The sequence below is a fragment of the Chaetodon trifascialis genome, chromosome 16 (assembly GCF_039877785.1).
Source record: "Chaetodon trifascialis isolate fChaTrf1 chromosome 16, fChaTrf1.hap1, whole genome shotgun sequence".
NCBI lineage: Eukaryota > Metazoa > Chordata > Actinopteri > Chaetodontiformes > Chaetodontidae > Chaetodon > Chaetodon trifascialis.
In genome coordinates, this window is record NC_092071.1 from 21,136 (window position 1) to 48,482 (window position 27,347).

Below are 27,347 nucleotides of genomic sequence, written 5' to 3' on the forward strand. Positions count from 1 at the left end.
ATTAACTGCTCAACAAGATAGTCAGCTTGTTTGAGGACACCCTCTTCATAAAGTCTGATAGAGGGGAAAAGACACGTCCCTGTGTAATTAACTCAGATCATTTTAGTTATATTCATCTTGAAAGAAGATTAAAACAGCTTTTGCCGACATTATCTGATGGTCTCTGCAGTCCCAGGGTCTGAAACAGAGCCAATGCATAAAGGTGTCTTTTATAGAGGCTACAGCTGTTACACACAGGTGTGCTGATGGCGGAACATACCATGTTCAGTTGGATCATAGGTTATGTTGCCTTACTGAGAAATGTGTGTCAAAGTTTGGGGGTTTATTTGAGATATTTAACCAGATGATTCCTATACCAAGTTATATTTGTTAAACAAATCTTGGGTATATATGTGCATATGTATTGGTCCTCCTGTTTTTGCTTCCTCGCTGTTTTTGTCAATAAAAGCACCCCAGTCTTTTTAGCAAATCAAGTGATCTTGTTCTGATCTTTTCTGAGTAAAGGTGACCCACCTTTTATATATATAATCTCTGTGGCCTGATTTAACCAAATGGGAATGTGCATAAAACAAGTATATCAGCAGGCATCTTGTTCCAAGAGAAAGTGATTCATAATCCAAAACAGTTCATGTCTGAGCTCTTGTGGAATGACACTGTGAACTGAACTCAGGGCCTTAGGAGCTTATGTGGACCAGAAAAAGAACTGAACTCTCTTTCTTGTCTGCTTGTCCACAATTTTGTCCACTTTAAGAGGATTGAGGTTGGTTCATTTATGGGAAAACACCCTAAACTTCAATTAGCGGCTTATAATTGAAGTTTTGAACTGGGTCCAATCTGAATTGCTGACATATAATGACCTCAATATGAGTATGAGACAGGCAGCACACGTTTCTGTGTCAAGCAAGCTCATATAGTCTTTTATATATTTTAAAATTTTAAGAAAGTAAATGAATAAACAGATAAAAATTTCAAAATTAACACCATCACTGCTGTGAAACACACCAAACTCCTATATTAGAGTGCCACGTTTTACCTGTATGACTCATGTTTTAATGCCCTTAATGTCATCTGTGATGTGAAAACATCATATTTCAATAGAGGAAGTGAAAGTGTGTCCTGCTCATCCAGCACGCCTCAGATTACTGACTGCCAGGCTGCCGAGACCACTGAGTCCATCTCAGTGTTCACGTGCACAACGAGCATCGCTTTCTTTTGCTGTTTAACTGAATACAAAATGAAAAGCCCTCACAGTCCACTAAAAGTGACCAATCGCAAGTCGTGTTGCAATAGGGACAACGTTGAGCTCCATGATGGCGAAGTTTTTGCGTCCATGTCAACAATCCAACAAAACAACCAAGCTGGTGTCACACATGCAGCCTTTTTATTGCATTTATCATCTTATACACAATGTTACAATAATATTCTTTCTCTGTCATCACATATTTGCATTATTTTGTCTGTGAGAACGGACGGACGATCCAAATGGTAAAATAATCTCCAGATAACCAGTTCAGACCAGTTTAAACCAGTTCCGACTGCAGATCAGGATTCTGTTGCAGCAGCTCTTCATGAATCCTTCAGTGCTTCCTAAGATGTGAGATTATTAAAGCAGGTTGGACCATTACAAGCTGTCTCTGCTAACACATAAACAGGAAGTCAAAGTAGCAGAACAAGTCAGCACAACTTCCAAAAATAACACTTTTAGAAGCTCAAAAGATGGACTTTCTAAATGTATTTGCTTTATTTCTGTCTGCACATGTGGAGAAACCAGTGTGTTTCAGCATGAGCAGGATTTGTAAAGTTCATAATGACAAATAAATATCTGGGTATGCTAAGCATTACTCATTAAATGTTAACAGTATAACATTTCATAATTCGAGCTATGCTGTGTTATTTTAGTGACACATGACTTCAATCTTGAAGACTTAATCAATATTAAACAGCAAATATCAAGTTTCGGGTCAGGTGTGTCGACTGTACGTCATGTTACCTCTTTAACTCTGAATGGGTCATATTAACACGCTAGTGTTAGCTTTAGCAGTTAGCTGCAGAAGAGTCACACCTGTGGTTTGGGGGTGGAGACATTCTTGGCTGATCTCTAACTTAACTAAGCAACAACTAGTCTGTGTACTGTAGCCTGTTTTAATGCGGTGATGATAGTAAACGCCGATGTTAGAGCGAGGCTAAGTTTGAACTGAAGAACAGCTGCTGCAACCTGCAGGTCTGCTGGTTCCCAGTGCAGAGAGAGAAATATCAGACCTCTGAACAACTGCGGGACCTGGACTATGCGGAAGCTGGTTCCCGTGTTTTATTAACCATCAGTTTCATATATTCATCATTTCACCTCACCATCACTTCGATGGAGCTGCTGTTTTCTGATTGGCTGATCCTGAGTCACAGTTAGAAAGTGAGTTTGACATTTTCAGCAGTTTGTTCAAATGAAGTCTGCTGAACTATCTGACTCAAGTTGTTTCAATGTTGAAATTCTTCTGAAAATCATCAGCGGCCGAAAAACAAACGATTCAGTGTGAAAAATGAAAAACAGGGTTCAAGTAAACCTTATAGTTATTAAACTTTATATTAAGGTTTTCTAACTTTACAGTAACTTTCTATCATCTTTGTAGCAACCCACAGCAGAGACTGCGGTCAGAACATACCTGTGAAGTATCAACATTTCCATTTCCACACCTGATCAATAATCAATGAAGCACCTGCCAATCACACTGACTGTAACTACACTGTTACCCCCTTTGTGCTGAGCTAGGCTAACATATCCTGATCTGTCTCTGGTGTCGGTTAACATTAATCTGTTGATTAATGATCTGATTGCTGATTGGAGGACGCAAAATAAAATGTGATGTCATTGGTCTGAATCTAGTATCCACAGAAACACTCAGTGATCAGATAAACTGATGAATAAGCGTCCTTCTCTTTATAAATATAAACTCTTCACTTAAATAATTATCATTTATGTCCATGTGATTATTTGTCAGTTGCTCTGACTCTGGCCACAGCCTCTTAGCCAATCGCAGCGCAGGATTCTCAAGGTCAGCAGCTCTTCAGAGTCGTGCTGCAAAGACAGAGAGAGAGGTGTTATTGACGATGTCATCAAATAGCAATTGCCACTAATGATGTCATCTCAGAGAGGCGTCCTGATGATGTCAGATTTTATGTGTCGGATTAAATTTGAGGTCATTAATCTTCCTGAAACGAGACTAAAACTGATGTTACCTGATTCACGCCGGTTTAAGGCTTTGAAGCTGCAGCTGCTGAAACATCCAAGCTCAACAGAAACTATAAAGCTGTGATATTCTGCCACTTCAGATTACTGATGTATATGTTACGTATCAATAATATCTGATCATAAATAAACGCCACTGGAAGCACCTTTAAACTGGTCAGCTGAACTTGTTAGCAAACAGGTGCTTGTTTACACATCCAGCAGTTATTTATTTTCCGTGCGACCACAGATCAGTGTTTACCCCGTACCTGATGATTATTCCAGGATTTAGTCGGTAGCTCCTGGCATTTTCCCACTCTGGCTATCAGAGATGTTCTTACCTAAAATCAGCAGCACGTTGTGCAAATGTTCAGATCATTTCTTCAGATCTGGTTTATTTTTAAGCATCTGTCGGTTTCGCTGATCTAAAATCATCAAAGATCTCAGTGCAGTTGCTGATACTTTTGGTGAGAACAGCTCTGGAGACCCGTTTACCAAACATCTGTTTGCAGGTGAGAAAATCTGACTGATGTATGCAGCCAGCGTGCCATTGAGCAAGGCACGGCTGTGACTCCTACAGTGAAATCACCACAAAAGAAGAATGAAGCTTTAAATGACAACGACGACGATTCAAAGAGAAGTTTGACAGTTTTTTAATAGATTTAAAACATCAGAAAAAAAACAAGTACACAGATCGACTCTCAGACGGATTCTCTTTTATTTTTTTTATTTTCGTCCGTGTGTTTCCGTTATTTTGTCCCAACAGTTTTTAGTTCAGGATCTCTGATCTGCAAACAGACGGTAAAAAGAGTCTGACAGCTGAAAGTACAAACAGCAGAGAGGGAAAATCCACCTTCATCATCATCACTGTCATCATGAGAGCAAAGCAGCTGTCCTGTCTAACAGTCAGTGTGTCCTACCTGTCCTACCTGTCCTACCTGTCTGTCTGTCGATAAACTGAGGCTCAGCCACATCGTCTGCATAAAACATCTCAGCGCTTCAGACTAAACGGCTTTTCAAACAAACAGCAGCAGAATTTTGTCTAAACAATGACACGCTGATCAATGTGACGATCAGTAAGTTTGATAAGTACTTACAGAGTCTGATTGATCAAACATGAACAGCTCTGTAACAGACTGAAGGCAATGAACCCAGAAATGTTGCAGCATCGTGGTGAAAGGAAACAAACTGAACCTTCAAACAATCTGGTTTTATCATCAGAGACCTGATCCTGGACTACAAAGATCTGAAGCGGTCCTGGAATTTATTTGAGTGGAAACAGTGTTGCTATGGCAACTGCACCGCAGGCAGAGGGAGTTCAGCAACTGACCCAGCTGACAATGAACCAATTGGAGGACATCGTCATGTTTGTATCGAGCACAACAGACATGATCACATGACTAAACTAAAAACCTCAGACGGTCTGGACCGCTCTGACTCAGATCCGGACCCTGTTTGGGCCCCCCTGGCCTCAGTTTGGACAACTTTGTGTTTCACAGTTTTAATCTTTTTATCTTAGAAAGATAATAGAAAATAAACATTTTCAGTCTGAAGGTGTTCCTCCACAGAACCTGGAGGAACCAGGAGAATCCACGCAACAGGAAGTGACACGTCGGCGCATAACAGCGTTTCACCGCCACACCTGCCAGAGCGATGAGGGAAAACAACGCGGGCCGACTCGCTCGACAGCATCAAATCACAGCGATTAATATCTGAGCTACAGCAGTGGGAAGAGATCACAAACATCCTAATCAATCGAACATAAATGAATCAACTGTGTGTTCAGTTCAGCTGAGATTAGCTTAGCAACCGTTACCTTAGCTCTACCATCTGGATCTTAGTGTTCACGTTTACATTACTGTTTCTCAGGGTGGACTCCTACCTTTCCCACAATGCATCTGGACAGTGAACAGTAAATGACCCTTTCACGGACCGAAACAAAAGACAACACTGTGACAGTGAGGCGAGTGGAAACGCTGCCGCTGAGTGACGCTTTCCTGAAACTGAGGACATCTGTAAAGACAGCGGAAGGTAATCCCAGAAATAAGGCCCGCCCAGAGCCCCCCTCAACACTGACAGGTAACTCAGACCCCGACTCCATTCAGGAAGAGGAAGAGAAACATTGTCCATCTGTCTGCATCAGTCTCTGACAGACAGACAGGTATCAGTCTGAGGAGGGGAAGGGACAAGCTCCTCCTCCCTCCGGTAGTGGGCAGAGGAGGGGGCGTGTTATGTGTGGAGGGGGCGGGGAGTTCTTGGCAGCAGTAGCCGTAGCTACGTTTCAAACTGTGTGAGCAGCGCACGGACTTCAGGCGTCAGCTGTTTGGCGGCGCTGGCAGCCTCGGCAATGGCGCGGCGGTACGGCCCCTTCCTCTTCCTGTCAAACCGGGACTGGAAGCTTTCCAGGAAGGGCGACAGCTGGGTGAGCGGCAGGAAGGAGGTGGTGGGGGAGCCAAACCAAGAGACGCGTGCCTCCTGCCGCACCGCCAGCCCCGTGTCGCCGCGCCGCGACACTGTGATGCCAAGCACGCGAGCTGGCCACCAGGGGAAGCCATAGATCTTCGCCCAGACGATGTCACCGACACACACTGTGCGACCGTCAGGGAGCAAACACTTGGACACCAACTTGGAGAAGACAGAGGAGGATGACGATGAGGAGGAGGAGGAAGAGGTGGAAGACTTACGACGTCTCTTCAGTTCACCTCCCTCCTCCTCTTCGCCACCAGCCTGCAACTCCTCGCCATCCACTCTGAGAGGAGGGGTGGAGGGGGAGGAAGAGGAGGGACACCGAGGCCCTAAGGAGGAGGAGGACGGGGGAGTGGAAGGGGATGAGGAGGGCGGGTCTCCATGAGGGTGGAGGTCAAAGGTCTCTGTGGAGCTGCACTCTGAGTGAGAGGAGTCAAGGGATGAGGAGCAGGGAGGAGGGTCCACTACCTGGCCATCATCTCCTCCCTTTCCCTGCTCCGTCCCCTCCTCCTCAGGCGTGCTGACCTCCTGAACCTCCCCAGTAACACTGGCTGCACAGGAATGGGGCGTTGGAGGAGGAGCTGTGGTTGAAGGAGGGGGCGGGGCTGTGTTAGATGTAGGTATGAGGACGGGGCTAAAAGAAGGTTTGGGAGGCGATGAGCAAGTGCTCTGTTTTGTCGGGGAGGAGGAGGAGGAGGAGGAGGAAGAGGAGCAGGGCACCTGGCCATCGTCAGTACGATACCTTTGGGGTTTGAGGCGCATTCTGGGTGGAAGAGGCGTGTGAGAGCTCGAGCTGACAGTGGTGCCACTGAGGTGCTGGCGGCGGGTGTAGTGGACCTTCTGGTTGTGGTTCTGCAGTGCTGCTGCTCGGGTCACAGCCTTGGTACGGTCCTGGTTGTGGGTTTGACTCTGGTTTTGATTCTGGTTCTGGTCTCTAGGCCGGCGGTGTGGTGGCGGTGGTGGCGACGGCTGAGAACTCCTTGCCAGCTTCTTGAGAACCTGCCGCGCTTTGGAGCGATCGACGGCAGAACCTTTGGCCAAGACCTTCTTGGAGTTCAACTTCAGACACATACGGCTGGATGAGGATGGTGACGAGGATGAAGATGAAGCCACACCCCTCAGGACACGACGAGAGGAAGATGATGATGAAGATGACACACGTATCCCAGATGATGAGCGCCTGTCTGCCACGGTACGTCCTGCTTTGTCGTCGCTCCTCAGCCGTTTGACCTCTGCGGAGAGTGGTCCGTCAGCTGGTCGCCGCCGCCGGGATGCTTCCTCACCCCTCAGATCCACTGGACCCCGTCGGGTCTCCCTGTGCCCACCTGACACCACCACACCTTTGCACTTGTCGCAAAGCACCTGGCGGGGGCGGAGCTTGATGGCATTCATGATGGAGGTTGGCTCCTCGCAGCGGTAGCGCCGCTTTGGCCGTTTGATTTTTCGTGGCAGCGGCTGAGGTAAGGCCTGGTTGTAGGTGTCCCTGATGAACAGAGGAGGGGGGTATGGCGCACCCTCCTGGAACAGCGGTGGCGGTTTCGAGGTCCAGGGGTGAGGATGGGGAGGGGTCGGGCTGACGGTGACCTCCTCCTGTTTAGTGGACGGGTCTTCGCTGGTAACCGGCTGCGACTGCACAGACATCTGAGGTCGACTCGGGTCGTCCCGTCTGGGAAACACCGTGATGGGAATCCCGTACGGTCCGAACCTAGAAACACACACACACACACACACACACACACACACACACACACACACACACACACACACACACACACATACAAAAAAGAGGGTGAGATGGGCTGATTCACAACGACAACCACAAACACAATCCTACGAATTAAAGTAAAAGTCTTCACATTCATTGACATAAAAACACAGTTAATTGAAGTATACGGTAAAATGTGTGCAGATAAATAAAATCATAAACTAGTTCTTAATTTTTAGGAACAACACAGCGATATGTTATTGCAGCAGTCTGGAAGAAAAAAATGTAGAAAATAACTTTTTTTTCAATAATGTGAACATCCATGAGGGTCGAGCTCAGCAGTGGATGATGAACAGCCAAACAGTACATTCATAATTCTTACTGTAACAGTTAACGAACCCAAATTCTGAAATATTGTCAAGAAAAAATAAATGACAGAAATGTCAGTTCTGCTCCATCGTCTAACCGAACAACTGGGTTCGTTCACGCAGAGCAGCAGCTCAGTTTGGCATGAATTAGCCTCTTCCAATAAACATGCAGTTTTCCTCATTAGAAACTATACACAATGCAGCCAATAGAGACATTTGGTGTAATATTTTCCTTCTGTTTAATTCAAGTATTATCTGAATATTTTACTTCTTTTGTCACCACCACAGAAATACTGCTGAACTATGAAGAGGCTGTCTGACGATCATTGAACGCCATCAGTTATCTGTTTGATTAGTGGTTTTCAGTTTAAAAATGTGCGTTTATTGATGGCCGATCAGGCTATTTATCAGCTACTTGTACTCAGTGTGTCTAAAAAAGTCTATGTTCTTAACACACTGCTGTCAAATGAACTCTTCTTAGCGAGCACATAAGGAGCAGGGAAAAGGTAACTGGTCATTTACAAAAAAAACAATGATTTGTCTGACACAAAGCCTTAACTTTAAACCTTACATTAAGTAAGCCACTATATCATAGCTGATTTAAGAAAATGTGCCACAAACGATCTCATTCTGTGGGAAGCACTGGAAGGACTTTACAGTCAATGGCAGCTTTTCCGCACACAAATCCAACTTGAGCTGAACATACTGGCACAGTTTGACAGCTAACCAGGAAACATCGCACTCCAGTACAGTGGATCCAAATGTTGGATGAGAAAGACAAAATAATGCACAAAAAAATTATTTACCAATTGCTAATTAATCAGCGCACAGTTAAATAATAAGTAATTCTGAAAATCAGTTAATCATTTAAGCCCAGTTATGTGACTGTAAACAGAATAGTTTGGGTTGCTTGGACAAAAACATGTTACAGAACAAATAATCTGCAGGTAACTGAAGAGTTTCAAGTGTGAAATGTGTTTGAGCGATCTTTATTTACTCATGTAGAAAACAAAATAAACTACCAAAATGTCAAAAAAGGAAATATTCTTGCACCAATTCTCCTTATCAAACTGAAAATACACCTGTACACCTCCTGAATTCCACTTTCTCTCCTTCATTGAACTACGGTCAGCTTAGCTGCTTCGTCCTCATCACAAACTCGACAGAAACTGAATAAAACTCACCAACTCCATGTCAGTTAGTCTGTTCACTGTTCCAACAATCACCAACTCTGGTCTGGTCAAGAAACCCAAACTCACTCAGTCGGATGGAAAAAATATTGCGACTGTCCATCGAAGTTCTTTGACCCTTTCTGTCGCTACAGTTTTCTGGTCGGAGTGACTGATTTCACACAATTGTGCTGCGAAGAATGCGGGTCGAGGGTCAATACCCGACCCAAGCCTGTCAGGACCCGTAAGGCCTTGCTTTGACAAAAACATGATCGATGTTCAGGCTCAAACGCCAGCCACCGATGTCGAGGTGACCCTGAAGTACAAGCGCCATCAGCTCGCCATTAGAGGGGCCGTTCAACACCGCCGGCAGAGCTGGAAGTCCACTACCCGTCCTGCTCAAGCCTGAAAAGGTAAATACGTTGTTTTTTCTGGCAAAAACAGTCTGTTTTTAATTTCAATCCGCTCAACTGACACCTGACAATTAATGTCATGTCAAAAAAATCCATACATTTGATTGAGAAAGCACCGCAGCAGACGCACTGAAGACCAGTCACAAAGCCAGAGTTTCTGTTGTCCAGTAACTGAGTCCAATTTGGTTATTTTTTTACCCAGAAAATCTGTTATTGTCTGTATCTGACATATTTAAGTCTCTGGCCTCATTCTGGGGAAAAATGTTCATGGCGTGACAGAAAATGTGGATCACTTATTACGAGGTTAAAAACAAAAGATTTCACAAACAGGTGCCAAGTTAGCACTTCTGAGAATTCTACTACTGAAGTAGCTGACCGTGTGATAATTTACTCATTATGAAGTATTCAATTCAATTCAATTCAATTCAATTCAATTCAATTCAATTCAATTCAGTTTTATTTGTATCGCGCCAAATCACAACAGAAGTTGTCTCAGGACACTTTCCACATAGAGCTGCTACAGACCAAACTCTTTATCTACAGAGAAACCAACAGTTACAAGTATTGCGTGTAGGACAGCAAATAATAGTTATTCATTATGAATTGATTTAATGAAATTATTTTTCTCCAGTCACTGATTGTTTGCTTTGTAAAAATTCTGATGTGGTCACAAAGAGCCAGAGTCCAAAGTGAAGCATCGCTCAGAGTTTAAAGGAGTTTGAAGCACTGAAGAGACTGAAGAGGCTCAACAACCAATGCTCAAATTTAAATTCAGATAATTGATTGCCTATCAAAATAGTCAGCAATGAATTGATGAATCTTCCATAAAATTTGATTCTTTTACCTGTTGGTCAGGTGTTAGTGATCATGTTTCTGTTTGAAAAATGTTGTATCAGTTATTATTTGAATAAACTTTTACCTTTTGGAAACATCCATCAGCACCCCGGAGAACACCTTCTCCCCAAGCCGGAAGGACACCACCAGCGCATCATCGATGACATGATCCAGGGACACCCGGACCTCGGACCCGGGACTTAGATCCTGCACAGCGGCGAGAGGCGGAGCGCCGAGACCGGGCTCAGGTCCGGGCTCTGGCCGGGAAGAGTCTTCTCCTGCGGCTTTTTCCTGCTTCAGGGTGTCCGTCATCAGCCGCCTCTTCGGAGACCGGCAGGGCGGGGAGGAGTCCCGCAGGCCACGACCTGACAGCTCCTCGTTCCCTGCTGGGTTTTTACTGTAGCCCGTGTCCGGATCCACGCTGTCCGGGACCGACAACCGCTCCGCGGTGCCGTCCAACATGGCGCCCTCCGCGGGGCCCGGCTTCAGCTCCGACTGAACCAGAGCCGTGTAGCCTCTGTCGCGTTCCGCCGTCTCAGCCCGATCCGTCGTCACATTGGTCGTCGGTTCTGCCGGTTCCGCCAGGGAAAGTCCGGCCTCGGTAACGGGCGGGGGAGCCGGGAAGGAGTGCAGGAAGACGGCGGAGGGCTGCGGGTCCACCAGGATGCTGCGGTACACTGCCTGCACCGATACATTCCCACCGCCCTCTGGATCCCCCAGCACACCTGGAGAGAACCGGTCCACGCTGATCCGATCCACCGGAAAGTTACTGAGCAGGTCATCATTAACGGCGTTATCAGAGAGCGCTTTTCCCGCCGCTGGCTCCAGCTCCGGCCTGACATGGCCGCGCTCCTCCCCGTCCCCACCATCCTCCACCCGGGGTACGACCGACTGTGCGGCCGGGCCGTACTCCTGCGGCTCGTCTGTGTCCACCAGGGCTCCTGGCAGTCCCGAACCGGCAGGGCCCGGTTTTCGTGGGCCCTCGTCGTCCGTGGCCGTGGTTATTGTTGTTGTCGGAACAGCCGCAGCTCCTGGCTCTGCAGCCACGGCCGCCATTTTCTTCCGCTATGCTGCCGAGCGCCACCTCGCCCCGCCCTCCTACAAGCCTGCCAGCTGCGCAGGCGCACTGCCATTGGCTTTACTTCCTGTCACTCAAATTAAACAAGGAAGATCGTTGTCTCTGATTGGATGGTTCTGTTGGAGTCTGTCTGGCGTGAGGCTGCCGCCAGGGGGTGTTTATCTTTCCAAGATACAAAAAGACAACGAGCAAATCATCTAGCAGTATGTGATCAATCAACAGCTGATCAACAAAACAATTTCTGATCTGAGTTCATCGCAGCTTAATTTCAAGCAGATGGATCTAAATTAATTTATTTTATTTTATTCATGTATTTATTTATTCTATTTTATTTTAAATACTGTGAATCAAAAAGCTGATTTACAACAATCAATGTATTTGATCTACCTGAAATGGCACAAATTATTAAACCAGTCAGGTCACAACAGATCAATAAACTATGAGCTTGTGTTTGTGGATCATTGAGGTTAAAATTTGACCTTCAGAATAAGAGCAATGAGAGGTTAGATGTTAATTTCATGAGTTATTCATAACCACTGAATAAATATACCTATCAATAATCATAAGAGTGACCATTGGAAAGACAGATGCTAATTGATTATTAACATTGAAGTGAAAAAGTTTAAGATTCTCAAATAATTTGTGTGTGTGTGTGTGTGTGTGTGTGTGTGTGTGTGTGTGTGTGTGTGTGTACAAATATGTATGTATATGTATGTGTACACACACACACACACACACACACAGAGAGAGAGAGAGAGAGAGAGAGAGAGAGAAATAGATGTGAAAGTAGATCAACTCTCCATGTAGAAGAACTGCTCTGTTTCAGGTAGATTTCACCTGTGTAACAATAATGATTTTAGAATCAGCTAATCTGATGATTAGTTTATTTATTAATTCTTATATTATATTATATTATATTATATTATATTATATTATATTATATTATATTATATTATATTATATTATATAATTCTTCTAATAATACAATATAATATAATGTAATATATAATATAATAATTGTTGTAATAATCTTATCTCCCCCATCAGGGTGTTCTCAGCTGTAAACACTTTGTAACGAGTGATGAAATGTTGCAAACACATTCAAAAGTCTAGCTGTGAAATGTTTTTTCAATGTTTCTTGGTCAGGGACTGGCTCAGGTCGGTCCGCCTGGAGGACAAAGACTTCCTCTTTGACAACATGTTGGATCCTGGAGGATGGATCCACAACCTGTGGACCAGCAGAGGGCAGCGTTTCCTCAGACGTCATCATGCTCAGCTCAGATAGTATTTCACTTACAGTTTTTGCTCGTTGCTTTAACACTTTTTGCAAAACTTGGCTCAGTGTGTCAAAACACTGGGAAATAAAGCACTGACATCTCTGTCAAACTGAAACTGTGCTATCAAAACCAACAATCCTTTGTCAAAATGTCACTGATGACAAAATGATCCACACTTTCATCACACGAATACACTTTCAGATTAGCAGCAACACACGAGTGTACGTTAAATAAAACACTGCAGTCTTTCATTTTCACTGTTTTTATTCAGTACTGTACATTACAGTACTATACAGTACAGTACATGCAGTAAAGCGAAAATGAAACAAAAATAACCCTTAACCCCCCCTATTTGTGGCTGGCTGGTGTTCAGTTTTGTAAGTAAGTATTTTCAGGTGTGTCTGAGTATTTCCAATTACCCAGTGTCTTTTGTATTTTGAATGGATGTGTTTTCCCAGTGGTACCCTGAGAGTTCATTTATGAACCGAGTGTCTTATGTATGAAATAGTGTGTAGTGTGCAGGAGCAAGTGTGTTGCATAAAGGAGCAAGTGTGTTGCAGAATTGCAAGTAAAGTGCAAAGCAGCACTTTTGTTTAGGGTTTGGTTACACTGTGTTTAAGGTGAAATAACAAAAACGTCAAGTTTTGTTACTTTGGTCTAAGCATGTCAGTAGTGTTCAAGCAATGGGCAAAAACTATAGTCGTGTTATATTTATCATTTGTATAATTCAACAGTTTTGAATACAGTTTTCTCTTTCTTCTGTTTCTATTTGCTTTGTTTCCTTTTGCGTGAAAATAAAAAAGTAACTAAGCACAATTAAAATACAAATGGAGAAACTACAGATGCCTTAAGTGTCATCCAACGATATCAATGGCTAAAACCATGAACCTATAATTATTATTCGGAATAACAGCTACTTTCACTTTGTTGTTATATATTAGGAGGCTTACATACTTTTACTAAAGTAATCAATAGACAGAGTATTAATACACTGTGATATTTCTACTTTTGTTGAGGTAAATATCTGATCATGTGACTCATGATCAGATATTTACTCATATTCACCCATATGACTAAAAACTGGTTCTTAAAATTAGAAACAATGGCAGTCATCTCATATTAATCACAGTTTTATTAGTGTGTTAAAGCAAATTACAGATTATTGATTTATCATTTTTAGGAACACAAACTCTTTAAAAGTTTCTGACGTCATTGCTGTGCCTTCATTTACATCTAATTAATAAATGTATAGTCATATGTGACTTTTATTAAAACTAATTCAAAATATGTTTAAAAGTGAAATTGTGTCATTTTTTCTCAGTAAAATAAATTTTCTGGAAAAAAGAAAGACTGAGTCATATCTTGATTCTCATTGGTTCATTCTTTTCGCCGTGTATGACTTCAGCCATCTGACCGGTTGAGTGTAATGTTGTGTGATTGGTCAGAGGGCATTGAGTCCGGTCCCCTCTGCATCCTTCAGCTCTTTTAAAGCCACGCCTTCCGTCAAGATCACGCTGTCAGGCACAGGCGCCCCGCCCTCTTGCAATGACACGCCCTCTTGATGTTGGGGGGCGGGCTTTCTTCCAGACCTTCATACAAACAGATTTCAGTTACTGGCATTCGTTTTTTACTAGTTATTGATCAGGTTGGTGATAACTAAGACTATTAGTGTAACTAGCTCAGGAACCTGTTAGCATTAGCATCACTTTGCTCTGATATTTCAGAGGGAACTGCTAATTAAGGCAACACTGCTAATGAAGCTTACTGCTGCTAATAAAACCAAAGCTATTAATGAAGCTAATACTGCAAATCCAACTAATACTGCTAATGAAGCCAACAATGCAAATACAGCTGATGATACTAATGTTGGTAATGAGGCTAGTACTGCTAAGATAACAGTTAGCCATCAGTTCACCATTTCTCTTCCACATCCTCGATGGTGTCAGGCAGTGGTACATTAAGCGTCTCTGGCAAGAAGCAGGCGAAACAGCTGGCCAACACCGCTGCCCCCCCATACACGACACTGGGCAGAGCAGGGAGTACCTGAGAGATGAAGTCCATCAGTACTGTTAGCATTACTGATGCTGACGTCAATACAACTGTAGACATTCATTCAATCAGCTGAGTTTGTTCAGTCAGAAAGTTTAAGAGCTGCTCATAATGTGAGACAGACAGACGGACAGACAGACAGACAGACAGACGGACAGACAGACAGACAGACAGACAGACGGACGGACAGACAGACAGACAGACAGACAGACAGACAGACAGAGTGAAAGAAACAGACAGGCTGGAAGACAAGGAGATCGACAGGTAAACAGACAGAGAGACAGACAGGCATATGGAGAGACAGACAGAGAGAGGACAGGTAGAGAGGGAGAGACAGACTGGTAGACAGAGAGAGAGAGAGAGACAGGCTGGAAGACAAGGAGATCCATGAGGAAAATCACCGTAAATCTTATATATGGGCCTGGATTTCCCCCAAATATAAGGGAAACAGGTATTTATTTGAAGGCACATGTATAAGAGACGGGCCTGTATTTCTGAACTCTTCCATGAGAAGGGTTTCTTGAAACCACTGTTTCACTCCATCGCAGTTTGAAAAGAAAGATGCATCTTGGCTGAAAGCATCATCAGTACAGTTACACTTGAAAAGAGTAAAATAAGTAAAAAAAAAAAAAAATCCTTTTCAAAACGTTCAGCTGCAATAATTCTGCATTTATAGACATGGAGGCCAATTTGCATTAGTGGTCCAATCGATTCTTTGCTTTAATCAATGCATTTTCCACATTTTCTTCATGTTTTCTAAAACGGTTGTAACAATTCTGTTGAACCATTATCAAGTGTCTGTGAAAGGGAAATTACTCTGTAAGTGACGTTTATACTGATTCTCTAATACATGATGCATTTATCTGCTGATGGTGTTAGGTTTTATGCCTGTTTTTTAAATCCTTTTCTACTTGTTTCCTGTTATTTTGACTCATAGCTAACCTCGGCACCTAATTTATGGAGCTGGTTACAGCTTTTTAATCACTTCTGTCAATTTTTTTTCTGTAATGCACTTTTTTAGGTTTAAACTTAGCAGGTTATGCCACTTTTGTTTGTTTAATTAGGGGCTGTTTCTTTCCTGCTTGTTAAGTAAGCATTCCTTGGGGGAAATATTAGGCTGTGGTTTTGGGGGGTTTGCGCTCCGTATTTTTGGGGATTTATCATGTTGCTGCTCAGGACAATGCCCCTGTGCAGTCTAAGTGCCTTAATTAAGACTTATTTACCACATATCATCTGTCATAATAAACAATTATCTTTACTTCATTCACTTGTCTCTCCTCATTAAAACAACATTTATATACCAAAGTCTGTAAAAACACCTGCTGGTCCACAGTGTCTGTGTCACGTTTCGCATAAAACACCTTTCAAATTTGCGGCTGAGAAACATTTCAGGTGATGGTCACAATTTGATCAGGGTTAGCTCACAAAACTACTTAGTTCAGTAGGGACGGATCATGGTTTGGTTTAAATTAACTACGATCTTAACGCTATCAGCATTGGTCATTCGTGTGGTTCATGGCTCTAACCCAACTGCCACCCCCTGATGCACACTGGACTCCATCATCATAGCCCCCTACTGGTACTGCACTATCACATCCGTGCGTGCTTTTCACACATAGGCAAGGCAGCAGTGTCCTCTGGATCAATGGGTGTACTTATCAAGAATTAATTAAATCAAGAATTTCAAGCTGAATGAGATTGTTGGTTCTCGGTCTGTAGCAGCTCTATATGGAAAGTGTCCTGAGACAACTGCTGTTGTGATTTGGGGCTATACAAATAAAATTGAATTGAATTGAATTGAATGAGATCAGTTGAGTGCATTCGAATATTTATTCTTTGATGGATCTTCACCTTTCACTACATTTAGATTGATTTCATGGATTGTATGAAAAAAGAGTATAAAAAAGAGTAATGGTTAATTAATTTGTTTATGTTAATATTATGGTTTGTAAAGGAGATTGGGATCAGTGATGTCACCTCATCCAGGATAAGGACGGCGGGGGCCGCCATGCTGCCGACTCTCGCCATGGTAGAGACAAAACCCATTCCTGTCTGCCTGAAAACACAAGACACACACACACAGCAGACATTACATACCCATTATAATGTGTACAGATTTCTAACATACATATATGTATATTAAATTATATGCACATTACACATTGATATTTATACTCTGCAATAATTCTTTCTACACACACACTCATATATTAAGTATTTATATCATGTCATTACATATATATACTGTACGTATATCAGTCTGCAAACCTATTCTTATATATATATATCTTATACATCCTGTATATCCTTTAAATTGAGCAACAATCTTGTGCAATTCCTTCCTTTGACATTCAATTTCTGTGCAATTACATTTAGATATTTTTATACCTTTTTCTATAATGCTACATACTATGTGCGTATTACTGTTATGTGTGCAATTGCAAAGCACATTAAAGAAAATTTTTCATTCAGGTTTCAGACGATACGCACTAGGTGGGTTCATCTGGGGCGGCCCTCAGTGGTTTATCCCCTACTTGTCAAACTGTAAATGTTTAGCTTCTATTAGTGATCATGTTTCACTTTGAAGTGACCCTGGACTCCATCTTGGGACCGATTCTAATTTTCTTTATGTATTCTCCCATTTGGTGATGTCACTTAGAGGCATTACCGTCCACTTTTATGCTGACAGCACAGTAACGACTGAAAACCCCATGATTCTCTTCACCAAATACTGTTTACTGGTCATTAAAAACTGGATGTCTGCTGACTTGAAAATCTCCATACAAATTTAAAATCCTCACTTTTTATTTTCCAACAAAACTGAGGTATCCTCTTTGATTCCAACCTAATCAATGTTAGCAAACAATCCTCTTTTTTGTCATCTGGGGAATCCACAGACTACAAACTGTACAAAACACAGCACACACACGCCAATTAAGTTTAATTTTGAAGAGAGCAACAGGCAAAAGGGCATCACTCAAATACCCATGGGGGTAACGTCAGTAAGTCAGGGACAGACCTAACCCCTAACCCTATTTATAGGGCTGGCTTCAGCTGCTGAGGTCCAGTCAAAAATATATCACACAGTGCTGCAAATGACAGAAAAAAAAAACTTTTCAGAACAGAAGTTCAGAAGAAGAAAATGCAGCTTAATGTGCAGTTAACAATTGCAGCTTTGTAAGGGGCTGTGTCGACAAAAGCATTTTTTTTCTGGCAGAAAACACCAGGAGCTCTTCTGACAATGCTCAGAGACCAACATTTCATCAGAGTCACTGTGATACAGAATATTCATGGAAGTAAGCGTTAATTAACCTGTTGCTAGTACCTAATTTTACAGATTCAAAGTTTATGTCAACAACAAATATGTAGGCACAAGTTAGAGTACTTGTTCGGGCATCTGGTAAGGATGCCCCCTGGGCACCTCCCAAGGGAGGTGTTCCTGTAATAAAGCTGAATATTGCTGTAGTCAGTGTGAGTGGATAGTTTACTGCAAGGGTTCCTAACAAATGAAATCCAGTGTCAGTGAACATTTCAGTATCCACTTCTCATGATGTCAATAATATTATTCGGTAAACATGAGCCTACATTTCCCTCAGAAATATATTCGCAGTTGCTAATTAGTTGTACATGAACGTAATTATTAGGAGACAGGGCTCACATATGTGACAAATCAGGGGGAGAACGTGTTGAATAATTTCTTATTTGACACAAATAGCTTGAATCAGTTTGCAACAAACGAACATGCACTACTACAGCACCGAGCATGCCAACATGAGACGTGTAACTGGTCATTCAGATGCAGCTATGAAAATCTGAAGGAGCTTTATGAACAGTTCAGTCCAGATTCCAACAAAAGAATCTCACATTTTTATGCAAATTGTGGCCAGGGCTGAAAAAAACAGGTCAAATTTCTGTTGAATTTTTAATGTCTGTGTTAACTGTTAATGCTTAGGAAGTTACACTACTTTGGACTGTTCTCTCGATCAACTGGCTGACTCGAACTGACTATTGATTACCTGGTAGACCCAAATGTTCTTCCAAGCATTTTTTCACATTAATATTGTGGTAGTCCAGTGACGTCATCTGGTACACACATGTATACTCCATACTACATGTAGACCAGCAGTGTTAATTAACTAAAACAGACATCAAATAACTATGTTAAACACTTCTCTTCATATTTACAAAGAATAGATGTCAGTGGTTTTGACCTAAAACTGGAGAGCTCCAAATATTTCTATATTTGTAGTCTTCCATGAAAACGGGACAATGCATTAATTCAACAATCAGGTAACGACTTCTCAAATAGGTGGACAGTTCCTGCTGTTGCGATTTGAACCTGCAGTCTCACCTGATGACGGTGGGGTAGAGTTCTCCTGTGTACAGGTAGACAACAGTGAAGGAGGCTGACGTGAAACCTTTACCGAGACATGCCAAGGTGGTCCTGATGGTCTGCATGTCTGGTGGGGCAAGAATATTATGAGTGTGTGTGCTGGTGTATGTCCATTTTTGTGAGGAGCAGTGAGAACATTTGGTCTGGCTCTCACATTGGTTTTAGGGTTCAGATAAGAATCTGGTTCAGTGCCATGAAGTGTGCAATGTGGTTCACGTTAAATGTGTTCAGCTCCTGATTTACAAAGACAGCAGCTCATTGAACAGTCCTTTTCTGGTGTGAAACTCCAGGTGTATTGTGAGAATGAAGGAGGAGAGCTTAGCAGGTGCAGTTTCCAGGTGTGGGATCATCAAACTCAGGATGAGTCACATTCGCTCCTGAACTACAGATCTTAAAGCCTTAAACCTGATCCTGAGGTCCTAGCCCTTAGTGTGTGTGTGTGTGTGTGTGTGTGTGTGTGTGTGTGTGTGTGTGTGTGTGTGTGTGTGTGTGTGTGTGTGTGTGTGTGTGTTGGTGTTTGTTACCTGTGGGGACGAAGATGTTGGCAAAGATGATGAGGGCCGACAGGAAGAGACAGGCTGCCTGAGAGACCCTCCTCCCCATGTAACTGAGCATGCCCAAAGCCAACAGTTTGGCGGGAAAATCAACGGCTCCAAAGATGATCTGTATCACGTAGATACTCACCTGGAACAACCAACAGGTGATAGGAGGACAGCTCAGTATGAACCAGCCAATAGGAGGAGAAGAAGAGTAGACAGGTGACTTCTTCTGGCCAGCTGATATTTCAACTTCAAAGAACTTTATTTATCCGTTAGGAGCTTCATGTGCAGAGCATCAGTGCGTGTACAGTTCACGTAACCAGGAACACAACACAATATACCACAATCAATCAACAAATACAACGATCAACCATCAATTAACAGTAAAAATTGGAGAGAAGAAAATAAAGCCTGCATGCACAATAAACACATATGATAAAAACAATTGTTAAAAATATAGTTAATAAATAAATAAATAAGAGCAATCCCTGGTCGAGTTAAAGGAGTGGAGTAAACAACCATGTACATACATAAGTCAGGCGTTCATGAGCCGGATGGATGTGGTACAAAGCTTGACGTGGCTCTCTTAGTCCTGAATGCAAATGATCTGTATGTCAGAGCTGAGGGCAGCAGACTGTGATGGCTGTGCAGTGTGTGAGTGATATCTGAGGCTGTGTGTACCTTTTAATTTAAGCCTTCTGTAAATGTGGATGAGTGATTCCTGCTCCAGACCGATTATTTTACTGCTCATTGTTATGATTTTGTTTAGTGGGTTGCGATGGATGTTAGATAGTGAACCGAACCAGGCTGATGTGTTGAAGGTGATTACAGATTCAATGAAGTATTTGTAAAAAGGACGGACTGATGAACCTGGAGTCTGCGAAGCTTTCTCAGGAAGAAGAGACGCTGCTGACATTTGGAAAAGATGGTTTCACTGTTTGATTGGAAGGTGAGTCTGTGATCAATCATTGTCCCACTACTACATAATATATTTTCATCTAACATTACAGAGACTTAAAAGTCATAATGATTGCAGTCTTTCCCATCTGTACCTTTCATCCCTCATGATCTGAGCCTCAGGTATCAGGTGAGTGGGACGCACAGGAAGTTTTCAGCAGCTCCTAGCTAACATGTAGCATTGATGCTAATCAGGAGACTTACCCCAAACTTCTGCAGGTCCATCGCCAAACCGTAGTACGCAAAACTGGTGGAGAACCTGCAGAGGATGACAGACTGATGATGGACAAGTAGATGAGAGGAGAAAAGATGGACAGACAGATATATGTATTCTGTCTCTGTGTCAGGTGGGACAAAGAACAAATTGTAAAACCTTTCTGCGATCTATTGTGGTTTGAAATTAACCTCATTTGTTGTTTTTGAATAACAATAAACAAATAAATAAAGGTGAATGAATGTAAATAAAGGTAGAGCAGGTGTATTTTCTGACCAGACTGCAACCAGACAGATGGAGATACGTCTCATCCCTCTGGTCCTCAGGAGGTCATATGCTGTGTATGATGAACTACTTGACTCAATCTCCTTCTTCATGTGAGAATGCAGAACCTGCAGGTTACATGAGATTTATCTCAGCTTCTGATTGAATAGCACACATATTTATGTGACAGACAGGTAGACAGACAGGCAGGTTACCTCCAGTGTTAACTTGTCAATTATCTCAGATTTCCCGTTGATTCGAGCAACTCTGTGAAGAGTCCTTAATGCCTCATCAGACCGACGGTTCAAAACCAACCAGCGCGCTGACTCTGAGTACCACCTGGCCAATCAGAGAGCAGAAGGATGAGAACATCAAACCAATCAACGAATCAGTGTAAATTCTGCAACATTCATTTGACCAATAAGAGTGTGAGTAGATTGATTTGAGACATCTATTTTGAAAGTCTACACTGACCAGCTGTAGGCGAAGAACAGGATCTGAGGGGCACAGATGGCCAACTGCAGCTTCCTCCAGTCTCTCAGCCAGTAGGCAAGCCCTGCCAGGATCATCTGACCAAATGTGAAGGAGAAGGAGGTAAGTGTGCCCACTAATGTCCTCTCTCTGGTTGGAATCCACTCTACCTCTGCAGACAGACAGGTAGACAGCAAGGTTGATCAACCTCTGAGGACGTCACTTTGTTTCCATGGAAAATGAATAAAACAGCAAACATGTAAAAAACTGAACCTGTAGTTTATGTCAGTCAGACAGACAGACAGACAGACAGACAGACAGACAGACAGACAGACAGACAGACAGACAGACTGATATACAAGTAGACTGGTACTCAGTGAGACTCCATTAAGGATGATTCCTGACACTGCCATCCCACTCAGAAACCTAAAAACGCAGTAGGCAGTGTATGAGGGGGAGAGGGCAGAGCTACAACCGAGCACGCCCAGCTGCAGGTATGACCAAATAAGGACAGATCGCCTCCCAAATCTGGGAGAGAGAGAGAGAGAGAGAGAGAGAGAGAGAGAGAGAGAGAGAGAGAGAGAGAGAGAAAAAGATTCTGATTGCTTTGATTTTATGGTGCACCTACAATAGATGCACAGGTATGAAGAAGAAAGATGCTACTAAGAAATGTACACATCAACATCATCATCATCATCATCATCATCATCATCATCATAGCTTGAATGGCTATATATATGTTTACAGTTTCAGCAGGTGAGTATCACCTGTCAGACAGGCCGCCGTAGATCATGGCTCCTGCTAAAACTCCACCCATATAGATGGTCTGAATCATCTGTTTCAGAGGACGCAGAGAACACACCAGGTCCCACTGAGAGAGAGAGGCAGATTCATCCAGACAGTCAAGGAAAGAGTGAGTGTGATGAATGTAATCTACGTATCACCTCATTAACCTCAGTGTTGATGAATATCAGTGACCAGGTTTCCTCTCATTACCTCAGACACGGTGGTGGCAAGGAACTCAGACCGGTCGAATGTCCATCCGTCCACACATCCTTCCGTCTGTAGCTGGCTAACATTACCTGAGTTGTTAGCGGTTAACAGCTGCCACTGAGGCTCCACATACCTGAACAAGTAAGAACAGGATGTGATGTAGGAATCAGCACAATTCAACATGGAAAAGACATAAGCAAAAAGAACAACTTTTACCTCCTGCAGCGGTCCAGTTTATTTCCTGAAGAGTCCAGAGGGATGAAAGCTCTCAGTAGCTGCTTCTCATCCACCTGAAACAACCAATCACAATCATCCAACCAACCAAACCAATCACAATCATCTGTTGCAGTAATACACCAATTCCTTAGTTAGTCTAATCACACAGAGTGGTTACCTGATAGTTTGACAAGTTACCTGATAGTGAGACAGTTTATCTGGGAGTGTCACAGATGTTACCTGGTAGTGAGACAAATTACCTGGTAGTGCAACACTGGTTACCCGTAAGTGAGACAGGTTAGGCTGTGATCACATAGAGTGCACAAAGAAGTAGTTTGGGGGGAGGGGGGGGGGGGGGCATATCACCTGGATTAAAGATGTTTGTCTGCATTTACCTTGGACAGATGCACAGACATCCTTCAGAAGTTCACAGCAAAAACTGTATGTGATCACAAATTTACCTGGTAGAGAGACTGGTAATCTGGTAGTGAGACAGGTTACCTGCTAGTCTCATATGTCACCTAGTAGTGTCACACAAGACAGAAAGTAGTGTTACACAGGACAGCAAGTAGTTTTACACAGGTTACCTGTCTGTGAGACAAGTTACCTGGCAGTCTCACACATATTACCTGACAGTGAGACAGATTATGTAGTAGTGTGACAGGTGGCTTTGTCATGTGACAGGTTACCTGATAGTGTTACACTGTTAATCTGGACAGGTTAGGTACTAGTGAGACATGTTACATTGTAGTGTCACACAGGTTACCGGGTAGTGAGACAGGTTATGTGTAATTGTCACACGTACAGTGGTGGAAAAAAGTTTTTGGACACCCTGTGCATTTGTGAAATATTGCAAGAATCACTCTTAGGTCTCAAGTGCACTTTCTTTTAGTACAGTCACAGCCAAAATACTAAACAAATCCTAAAAAAAGCCATTAAAAACTAAAAATTGATTGGTTCCATAAAAATACAAAAGAAATTTTGAGTATTTGGACATTTTGGTACCAGTGATCCACTAATGAAGGTTGCGCTTTTTATTAAAAGACACAATTTTCCTTGCCGTGCTTCATGTCTATATATTGGAATTGGAATTTCCCCTTGCGGGACTAATAAAGGTATATTGAATTGGTATATTGAAAGCCAGCACATTTGAAAGTTCTTCAGAGACAAAAATGGCTAAAACAAGGAACCTAAGACAGGAAACACGCCTGAAGATACAGATTCTCAGCCAGGAAGGGTACAGCTACTGCCAGATAGCCCGCAAGTGCAGATGCAGTCCTTCAGCAGTTGGATACACTCTGCAGAAATACAGACAAAGCAACAGCTTGGAAGACAAACCAAGATCTGGGCGTCCAAGGGTTTCCTCAGCAAGAAATGACCACATCCTGATCTGCATGTGCAGGGAAAACCACTGAATGACATCACAGGAGCTTCAGCAGCAGTGGTCAAACCAAACTGGTGTCCAGTGTTCCACCTGCACTGTATGTGACCGACTTTTAGATCATGGCTTAAGGTCCTACAAGGCTGTCAAGAAGCCCCTGATCAATGAGAAAGAGAGGTTAGCCCTGCGTCGTTGGACCCAAGCACACAAGAATTGGACAGCCAGGAACTGGAAGAAGATTCTGTGGTCAGATGAGTCCAGTTTCCAGCTTTATCTTCCTCCTGCTAATGTGAGGATACGCAGAAGGCCTTAGGTCTTAGAGGGGCCAGCTCAATCCCCGGACATGAGCCCCACTGAAAATCTATGGTGGATTATCAAAAGGTCTGTTTCAAAGTGTAAACCAAAGAATTTAGAAGAACAGCGTTAAGCAGAACTGGGTCATGGCCGTCCACATCGTCGTTTTGTGTCTGTTGTGCGTGAGTACAAAGAAACCACAACACAACACATCCTGTAAGTTGTTCATGTGTGGAACCAATAAAGAAGGAAAATGAAACTCTCTGGAGTAGCGGCACTTTTTCTAACAGAAAACTAAGGCCAGACTGTGTACACCAGCATCCAATATAGATTCTACGCCTTTTGAAACACAAAAAAGATTTTTCCACAAACATTTCATGATAATATTTGAGATTGTGTAAAATTTTAAGGGTGTCCAAAAACTTTTTCCACCACTGGATTGTCTGGTAGTGTGAAATGATTACCTCGTAGTGTCACAAAGGTTAACTGGTAGTCACACAAGTAACCTGGTAGTGTCACACCTGCTATCTGGTAGTAAGATTGGTTACCTGGTAGCATCACACAGGTTACCTGGTAGTGTGACACAAGTTACCTCATAGCATCACACAAGCTACCTGGTAGTGTGACATGTTACCTGGTAGTGACACACGAGTTACCTGACAGTGAGACAGGTTACCTGGTGGTGTCACACCAGGTTCCCTGGTATTATCTGACAAAAACACATTACCTGGAGGTGTGACAGGTTGTACAGGCTATGATTTGTCGGCAGGTTGCAGTGGTGGGCGGGGGTTCCTGAGATGAAGTTGTTCAGCAGGTTTTGACTCGCCATCAACAAACCAGAAAAACTGATCAGAGTCACATGGAGCCACTGGTACCTGCCGAACCCACCCACCTCACCATAGCAAAGGGGTGGAACAAGAAACACATGTTACACACCTGCACCACACACCTGCATCACACCTGGTGTACCTGGACAGGTGTGTTCAGGGGAACTATTTTCACAGTAGTCAGGTTATGGTAGTAGTTCACTCACCTCGTCCAGCAGATCTGCGAAGCCCATCTCTTCAGTTTGATCTCTAATTTTATGTTGTTCTTATATGTTTGGTTCAAAATTAAACTTTGGAAGATATTTCCTAAAACTGATTGTCCATGTTTTTATCTCCTCCGCTGATACAGTTGTAAACTGAATAATAATAATAATAATAATAATAATAATAAAACAGATGTCTTGTTTTGGGGATTTGAGGTTCAGTTCCAGCAGAATCAGCCTGAAAACAAGACAAATGTATAAAAACAATTAAACTTGTAAAATGGCTTCATTTTTCATAATGTGAACTCCCACAAAAGTGTTTAAATGTTCAGGTCAACGGTCAAACAATGAAACACCAAAACTGTTCCAAATCTCCACCAAACAATCCAAAACTTCTCAACTGTTTCAAACTTCCAAACCCGTCATTTACCCTTATGGTAACTGGACAGGAGTGCCGCAGCAGTTGTTTTATAGTGAACTTTAAGAAGGTGAAAAATTTGTATGGAGTCTGGTGAGACTACTTAAAGGATTACTGCAGCTGCAACTGAATAAAAACTGAGTGAAAAGAGGATTTTCTCTGGAAATCAGAGAAAACATACTTACAGTCTGCAGGCTGACGGACGACTGGATGGCTGAGAAGGGGTGGAGAGACGGGTGGGTGGGTTGAGAGATGGGAGGCCAGACGGGTTGAGTGTGGAGCAGCAGATAATCAACACATGGAACTTAATAAGTGACTCTAAAAAGAAAAGTCAACACCTAAACTCTGTCTCTCTCCTGGTGTCATTTTGTCTGTTAAGTGGTCGAGAGACATTGGTGCAACATAACAGACCCCCCTCTCTCTGTTTTTCTTGGCATAACAATCATTTGTTTTTCAGTTAATGGTTGAGCATAATCTCTCTCTCTCTCTCTCTCTCTCTCTCTCTCTCAGAAAACCATCTGATTTTTTCATGCATAAATTGATAAATCAATTTTGAAAATCAATATTCTGTAGCCGTTTCAATTAAACTTCTAATCTGAATAAAACTAGACTGAATGAAGCTACTGACTCATGCAGGACTTCCTGTCACTATTGTGAAATAAAAGCCTCACACAGTTCACTGGATTGCAGCAACAGGAAGTTGTGAATTGTTCAAAACTTTCACAAACTCTCCTAAACCTCCTGCAGACCTTTCTAGACCTCCTCCTCCAGAGTTTTGTGACTTGAGGTAACTCTACAAACTCGTCCCCTCAGTTTGTTTTCGTGTTCTTGCTTCTCGCTGAGTCTCTGAAGTTTTTCTCTTCTGGAATTCATCCAATTGAGTTTCAATCAACAAACATCTCAGCACGTTTTCGGTCCAGACGACAAGACAAGAACACAACAGATAGACTGCAGGGACAAACTGAGCAGAGATTAACCCTTTAAACACATATGAAACATGTTGAAAATATATATAAAAACACAGAGAGACATATATAAAAACATATTGGGTATGTAAAAATTTAAATTGTGTTTCTAAATAAAATTAATACTATGCATAAATAAACAATAATATATACAAAATGCCCCAACACATATATCAATAAACAATAATATATGTACAGTATATATAAAACACATTAACATATACATAAAGAGAAAAAAAAATAAAACTTTGGAGGAGTACAGGAAATCCAGGTAATAATAATAAAATGCATTTTATTCATAGATGTGTTGCAAAGTATTCAGGGACACTTTGCAAAGTATGGTTAAAACAGGCAGCAATGTTTCAAGACATCCTAAACTCAGAGCACTAACATCCATCAAGTTAATACAAGAACTACATATAAAATCATCATCAGAACAAAACTCAGAGTCCACATCAGACAGAATTGGCCAGTTTGAAAAGGTGTGTTTTCAGAGAGGATTTGAAGGTGAGTGAGTCAACATTGTAAAATCTTTTTGAAGAGAATTCCAAAGGCCGGGGGCTCTCGACCCCATGGTGGTCAAGCATGCAGATGGTGTCGTGAGTTGAATAGTGGAAGAGGATCTGAGAGTAC

General features: G+C 42.5%; 2 protein-coding genes across 3 annotated transcripts; both read right to left on the bottom strand.

Moving 5' to 3' along the window:
• Nucleotides 1-3,919: 3,919 nt before the first annotated feature.
• pwwp2a (PWWP domain containing 2A) lies at nucleotides 3,920-11,231 on the bottom strand. The gene is made up of 2 exons (XM_070983043.1): nucleotides 10,261-11,231; nucleotides 3,920-7,391 (listed from the first exon to the last, which is right to left on the bottom strand). Exons 1-2 carry the CDS (start codon nucleotides 11,229-11,231, stop codon nucleotides 5,495-5,497), a joined length of 2,868 nt encoding a protein of 955 aa, XP_070839144.1. The 3' UTR covers nucleotides 3,920-5,494.
• A 2,411-nt stretch (nucleotides 11,232-13,642) lies between these two features.
• On the bottom strand, nucleotides 13,643-25,993 carry oatx (organic anion transporter X). Of its 2 annotated transcripts, XM_070983803.1 has the most exons (16): nucleotides 25,935-25,993; nucleotides 25,335-25,569; nucleotides 25,029-25,193; nucleotides 22,627-22,700; nucleotides 22,414-22,543; nucleotides 22,185-22,288; nucleotides 21,791-21,945; nucleotides 21,421-21,589; nucleotides 21,162-21,285; nucleotides 20,959-21,074; nucleotides 20,673-20,727; nucleotides 19,497-19,656; nucleotides 18,931-19,039; nucleotides 16,557-16,635; nucleotides 14,446-14,573; nucleotides 13,643-14,119 (listed from the first exon to the last, which is right to left on the bottom strand). In XM_070983803.1, the coding sequence occupies exons 2-16, from the start codon at nucleotides 25,359-25,361 to the stop codon at nucleotides 13,972-13,974; spliced, it is 1,743 nt and encodes a 580-aa protein (XP_070839904.1). In that variant the 5' UTR covers nucleotides 25,362-25,569; nucleotides 25,935-25,993; the 3' UTR covers nucleotides 13,643-13,971. The 2 variants fall into 2 exon arrangements, with proteins under 2 accessions (XP_070839904.1, XP_070839905.1); XM_070983804.1 differs by lacking the exons at nucleotides 19,497-19,656; nucleotides 25,935-25,993 and having other exon boundaries at nucleotides 25,335-25,361.
• Nucleotides 25,994-27,347: the final 1,354 nt, after the last annotated feature.